The sequence below is a fragment of the Pangasianodon hypophthalmus genome, chromosome 27 (assembly GCF_027358585.1).
Source record: "Pangasianodon hypophthalmus isolate fPanHyp1 chromosome 27, fPanHyp1.pri, whole genome shotgun sequence".
NCBI lineage: Eukaryota > Metazoa > Chordata > Actinopteri > Siluriformes > Pangasiidae > Pangasianodon > Pangasianodon hypophthalmus.
In genome coordinates, this window is record NC_069736.1 from 482433 (window position 1) to 489932 (window position 7500).

The 7500-nt window shown below is 39.7% G+C and overlaps 1 protein-coding gene across 2 annotated transcripts in view; it reads left to right on the forward strand.

Annotated features, from left to right (window-relative positions):
* Positions 1-2706, forward strand: part of LOC113531407 (zinc finger X-chromosomal protein) — a 12197-nt gene extending 9491 nt beyond the window's left edge. For both annotated transcript variants that reach the window (XM_034300628.2, XM_053230486.1), the window contains one exon: positions 1-2706. This exon is cut by the window's left edge and continues 960 nt beyond it. In XM_034300628.2, coding sequence (XP_034156519.2) covers positions 1-407 — 407 coding nt within the window. In that variant the 3' untranslated portion in view covers positions 408-2706.
* Positions 2707-7500: the final 4794 nt, after the last annotated feature.

Genomic DNA, 7500 nt, shown 5'->3' on the forward strand with positions numbered 1-7500 from the left:
TTGTGCTGAGTCGACACATTTTATCTGTTCACACTAAAGAACAGCAGCAACAGGAAACGCAACAAAATGCAACTGAACAGCAGCAACAGCAACCGGCGCCTTCGTTACAGCCGCAGGAGCGAAGTCCGCCCAAGAAGACGATCGGGGCGGCGCAGCTCGCTCTGGGCGGAGCTCCCATCATTAAAAAGGTGATAGGTGCCAAGGGACCAAGGGAACGACGTGTGTACCAGTGTCAGTACTGCGACTACAGCACCGGAGACGCCTCGGGATTCAAACGCCACGTCATTTCCATCCACACCAAGGATTATCCACATCGCTGCCAGTTCTGCTCCAAGGGCTTCCGCAGACCGTCGGAGAAAAACCAACACATCATGCGCCATCACAAAGACATGATGCCGAGCGAGTGATTCAGTGAGTCAGCGAGTCAGTGAGTGAGTGATTCAGTGAGTCAGCGAGTCAGTGAGTGAATGATTCAGTGAGTTAGCGAGCGAGTGATTTGGTGAGTCAGTGAGTGAGTGATTCAGTGAGTCAGTGAGCGAGTGATTCAGTGAGTCAGTGAGTGAGTGATTCAGTGAGTCAGCGAGCGAGTGATTCAGTGAGTCAGCGAGCGAGTGATTCAGTGAGTGAATGAGCACCTCCCCCTTCATCACTGACTTCTTCCTCACTCCGCCTCCATGATCTCATGAGCACACAGCAACATTGACTCATTAGTGACATCACCTAGTCACATGACTTCCACAGATAAGAGGGAGGCCTTTTGTCTTTGTGTGTTTGTGTGTGTGTGTGTGTGAGTGTGTGTGTGTCGGTGCCATATTTAGAATCACAGTTTACAATATTCTCACCATGTCATGTTCTGAAAAAAGTCAGTAATGAATCACACCCGGTCACTGCGAATGCTCTGTCTGCCATGTTGTTCATCCCGTGAAGGGAATTATGGGATGTCTTAGCCAGGCCACTTCCTTCCAGATGTTTCAAAACGTCCAACATGATATAGTACAAATTAAATATAATGTATTCTACAGACGATTATCAGTACACGTCCAGTCAAGAAAAAATCACCATGCCGACTTCAGTCCTGAACAGCATTCTGTGATTTACTCTGATTTTTTTTTAGATATTTTTATCTTAAGCAGTTTTCAGACTGTATGTGTTATAAAGTTCACTATACGATGTAAAATAGCGCCGAATTCATTGTGATGAACTTTAACCCTGCAAATTTACTGTAAGACAAAGAAAGAAAAAATGTGCCACTGCCGTCTGTTTTATCTATAAAATACTAGAGAAACTGATTATTTGTTTTTATTTGAATTATAAGCACCGTTGTACAGAACAGAGGAAGAGAATAATAATATAAAGTGTTAAGTTTCGACTCAGATTTGACCGCAGCGTTTAAATCTCAGCCGCTGAGACAGACGCCGGACGAGACGTGATTTTCACACACGTGGAGAACGAATGAGCTTCGTTTCACAGCACTGAATCATTTACACTCGTACCCAGACGCTGAGCTGCAACTTTGTACATTAACGTGTTAGCAGTCAAACACACACACACACACACACACACACAGTAATACACTCATGCTACACCTTTTTGAAAAACACTGTGTGTATGTTTCGTCCACACTCACAGTTTCAGTTTCTTTGCTAAAAGTTTCTCCATCCACAACAAAACTATTTTCATTTGTTCCGATAGCTCAATCTTGGTTGTGTGTGTGTGTGTGTGTTTTAGCCACAACCTCCCAACACTAGTGAGCTTCACCTGTTAGAATTAGCATTATCCTCAACACAAAGTATGCAGTTACAAACCACTTTATCGTCATGAGATGTTCTGTGTGTGTGTGTGTGTGTGTGTGTGTGTGCATGTGCGCTCTAAGTGCAATGTCTCACTTCCCTGTGCCATTTTTATTTGTACTCCATGTTTCGGCGGGACTTCGTTACCATGGTGATGGTACCAGCAGGCTGGTTTCTTATGGAGGAACGCTAGTCATGTGACTTACGTTATGTTAACAGCTGGGCTTCGTTCACTTTTCATGGTCACGCTAGTGCAGTTAGTGTGAGCATTACACACTAACACACTCTTCATTAGCTTTAGAGATGATTGGGACTCATTGGTGTGTGTGAACACGCCCTTATATGGTCATAATGTTTGAAATGTACTCACACACACACACACACACACACACACACACACAGTGGCACTGTGAAGAGTGTATGTTGTACACAGACTTTATGAAAACAGTGGTTTCATTCTGATATAAATCCAGTGACCAATCACAGGGCGGCTCTTATTTAAATGTTTGCTTCTTGTGTGTGATTGGATGAATGGTGTGTGATGCGTTCTGGCTGTGACATCACGCCATAGATAAAGCACTGAGTTCCATTTCGATCAATACCATTGGTCAGTCCGGGGTGTTGGTCACTTCCTGGTCTGGTTTAGCCCCGCCCCATTCCCCCTCTGTGGTCATTTTTATAGTGAGATTATTTATTTGTCGAGCGTGGAGACGGTGTTGTATAGTTTAGCGTAACGGATTCAAAGCGACTGTAACTTATTGTTTTTGTACACAGATCTGTAAAGAGAGAATGAAGATGTAAACACTCGTTAAAGAAAATCCTGAATCTGAACTCTGTGTTGTCCTGAGTGTAATGTTTGACATATTTGTTAAAAAAAGCGTTAAAAAGGAAATAAAAGGCAAAGTATTTTCCTGCATTGTTCTGTCTCTTTATTAAAGATTTACTTTCTATATTTTTTTCTCACAAATACATTTGCAAGTTTCCTGGACGTGAATTTGAGCTGCGTTCACGTGCTTCTCACGGTAAAAGAAAACTAGCTAGTTAGCTAGCTTGAACTTTTTTTTTTCCCCTAACATTTACCAGAATTGTAAAAGTGAACATTATGCACTCATCATTTAGAGCTCAGTTGTTTAATCATGGATAATTATTTTTTTTTAAAGAAACGATTGTGTAATTGTCAGCACGTTCCTGCTGGAAAAATCCATTAGAGATTTGTAATGGTTTCCAGTGGAGGCTGATGTGTTTCTGATGGAATGGTAGCTTAATGGACTGTGTCATTCTTAATGGTCTCATATAAAGAACCTTATTGGTTTCTGATGGTATTTAATAGTAACTACAGCGTGTCCCAGCTCTCCATGTGCAGGAGACTGTGTTTGTCAGCAGCATGTCGGTTTTGTTTTCGTCAGGGGATGTTCCTGGACGTCCACTTCTCTGTTGATCCTCATCACTTCCAGTCTTTCTGAATGTGTTAGTAAGTTTAGTGACAGTGTGGTGTGTGTGATGTGCTCGTCATGTTTTCTGTTAAAGTCCATCGCGACCTTGAGACAGCTTCCTGATCCAGCCATGAGAATGATTTCAATACCTTCTTCTTTTCTCAAACGTGTTCTTAAAGACTATCTGAGAAAATATATATAGTATAATATACACTAAATATAAAACATTTCGGAAGACGTTTTGCTAAAAAGGGTTAATTTCGCCCTGTGTATGGAGACTTCTGGGACACGCTGTATAATAATCCCTAACGGAAACCTTCAGGAATCTGATGGAAACCATTAAGTCACTTCTTATTAAAGTCCATTACATGATGGAAACAGTCAGATATTTTCCTCACTGAATGTATTTGAATCTCGTGCAGTGTTCACAAGCTGTTGCGTGTCGTCATGTTTATGAAACAGTTTCACATGAACGCTTTTTTTCCACTCCACTTTTCAGAAGTTGTAAGTTCTGACGGTTCTGACCACGCCCACGAGTCGTGATGAAGCGTTGTCATGGAGATTATGTTAACATAGAGTTTCAGAACCCATGTTAGTTGTGTTAGCGGTTGATGCTAAGTGTAATAACTGTCATTTTAGTGCTTCAGAGTGTTTTCTTACTAAATTACCAGCATCAATGTCGACGTTACTGCTGGTTCTGTGTCGGTTCTGCGCTCACTGAGTCTTTACATTGTCCTTATAAAATGCTATGAGCTAGCTAGCTAAATCATTTACAGTCAAATGATGGCAAAGAGCCATTCATCCATATTGTTGGTTGCCTAGCAACAGGGTTCTCATGGCTTTAACCCTTTAAACAGCGAGTGTGAGTTTTATTTAAACGTAGTTGAATTGGGAATATTCCTATGTTAAGGAATATCATATTATTGTATTCTTATATTATTCTGGTTATATATGATGTTGGAATATATTTTTTTTTGTCTGAGAGATTTTTTTTCTGGTCGACTGGTTAGACGGATGAAAATAAAACGTTAGCTAAATAGCAGATAGCTGTCTCAATTCTGCCTTCTGAACAGCACAGATTTTACTCAGATGAAAGTGAAAAATATTCAAAACCCTTTTTTCATGACGAAAATGAAACGAAATCTAAATAAAAATTCTCCTGAGAAAAACACTGAGATGTGCAGCAGTTCGTGCTAAATGTCATTATACATCATATAACCAAATATCTTAAACTCAGCTGTAATGTTGAAGTTAATGCTAATGCTGGTGATTAGCGGCTTAGCCATCTGCTGTTAAACACTTTTACATACATAATAATCCCTTATAATGCCTTATAACACATTACTGCTGTTCATAATGCCTTATAACACGTTACTGCACTTCCTAATGCCTTATAACACATTACTGCACTTCCTAATGCCTTATAACACATTACTGCACTTCCTAATGCCTTATAACACATTACTGCACTTCCTAATGCCTTATAACACATTACTGCACTTCCTAATGCCTTATAACACATTACTGCAGTTCATAATGCCTTATAACATGTTACTGCAGTTCATAATGCCTTATAACACGTTACTGCAGTTCATAATGCCTTATAACACGTTACTGCACTTCCTAATGCCTTATAACACGTTACTGCAGTTCATAATGCCTTATAACACATTACTGCACTTCCTAATGCCTTATAACACATTACTGCACTTCCTAATGCCTTATAACACGTTACTGCACTTCCTAATGCCTTATAACACGTTACTGCACTTCCTAATGCCTTATAACACGTTACTGCAGTTCATAATGCCTTATAACACATTACTGCACTTCCTAATGCCTTATAACACGTTACTGCACTTCCCAATGCCTTATAACACGTTACTGCACTTCCTAATGCCTTATAACACATTACTGCACTTCCTAATGCCTTATAACACATTACTGCTGTTCATAATGCCTTATAACACATTACTGCTGTTCATAATGCCTTATAACACGTTACTGCACTTCCCAATGCCTTATAACACGTTACTGCACTTAACAAACACACAGTTATACTGACAGACTCTGTATTTAAAGCTTCCTCGCTGTGTGAAGGTTTTCCGTCTCTCTCATCGTGTGCAGGTTTTCCTCAGCGCTGGCGTCACGAGACACCTTCATCATTCATTTGTTATTTTTGAGCCACGTCGCATTGATGGCTTCACATGACAGGTGCCAGTTTCCCTCCACCTGCGGGGAAAACATGGCAAAAGAAGGTAAAATAAAACAACATAAAGCTCACATACTCACAAATCATAGCATCATGACTGAGAAATGTGTAACAATATAAATATAAATAAAATATTTAAAAATGTAAGACCATATAAATTACAGAAATCAGTCAAACAAACAAACAAGAACAGAAGGAAAAAATGAGCTAAAATGAGTAATAATTCAAAAATTAAATAATGACAAGCAACACAAAAAGATGAACATAATGTTTCTAATATACAAAATCAGTACATTCTTCTATTTATTATTATTATTATTATTATTATTATTATTATAGTTCATGTCGAAGTCGGTCGGCGGTTTCAGTTGTGCGTTTGCAGCCAAAATGAAGAGAAAAACTCCCAGAAGTCCCAGCGTGGTGGTTGCCATGGTGACTCCATTGTGAGTGCTGGAGAGCGTCACTGAGCTGAACATATATACAGCTCGTCTCCCAAACAAACACACACACGCACACACACACACACACACACACACACACACACTGAGACAGTCTGAATTTTTATGGTCCCCCCCACAAACACTATACACATTAAACACACACACACACACACACACTCTCTATACACAGTGTACACACACTATATATACACACTATACAAAATCCTCACACTATATACACACCATACACAGTATACACACTATATACACTATACAAACACACACTATACACACTATACACACACACTGCACATTTTACTCACACACTATACACACATGCTGCATATATTACTCGCACACTATACACACTTTATATACGCACACTTTGCAGACTACACAAACTATATACATGCTATGCACACTATACACACTATATACTCACACTGTACACTATAAGTATACACACACACACACACACACACACACACACACACACACACTGCAGCTCGTTATGTAAACTCACAGCCCAGTAGAGAGAATTGTACAAAAGTGTAAGGGTTCTTTAGTTGTTCATTGAAAGTTCTATTGTTACAACTAGAACCCTTTTTGGAGAACCCTTAATGATCTGAATGCACCCTTAAAGAACCTTTGAAGAACCCTTCAGTTGTGTAGGTGAAATTGGGAGTGTGTGTAATAAAATAAAATAAGTTAAAATAAAATAAAAGGTGTCTGGAGTAAGAGCAGCTCTGCGAGTGCAGATTTCTCACGTTACTGTAAGAACAGAACTTTATTATAGAACTAAACTGTACATTATAACTAAAACATTAAAGGTGTGAATTCTGTGTCACTGTGACGGAGGAGAGCAGGTGCAGAAGAGTAAAAAGTAAAAGTGTATGTAATCAACAACATTTTGCTGCCCTTGAGTCAGACTGAAGAAGAGAAAAAGACAGTTTTATTCTTTGTGTAAGAAAATCGGTCATGGTTAGAGAACAAACTTTACATGGATGCTAGGTTTTCTGAGAGGAAGTATCTCTGAGACTGAGACAGAAAACCACCAATTACATGCCATCTTCTCTCGTTTCCTCTCTCTCACCTGACAGAGTGCGTAGCCTTATCTTCTGTAGTGAGTCAATTTGATCTAAAAGAATATTAGAGAGAGAAGAACAGCCGCGCACAACCACACACAGGACTTTAACAACCTTCTCAATGTTTAATCCAGAAGGACTGAAGAGAAAATCACTTTTAATTGAGATGATTAAGACACCTGACTTCATCCAGCAGCTTGTTGTCTCCTGTGGTTAGAATTTTTTCTACCTAATTCAGCAGAACCTGCTGTAAGAGAATGATATCGATGATATTGATGATATTGATGATACGATTATTATAATGCAGAGAGAACAGACTGAAAATGTGACTGATACAGAAACCGCTCACGTCAGAACTGCGAGTAATTAATACAGAGACGACGTCTGTGACAGATGCACAAACTCGCAAGCGCGCATACACTCTGGGGTTTAGCGTTAGTTGTGACGTGCGAGTGCTCCAGTCCTGCAGGTGGCGCTGTTAAAATTTCATGACATTTTCCACAACTGAAGGAAGAAGCTCCTCAAAGTCTTCCATCTTGG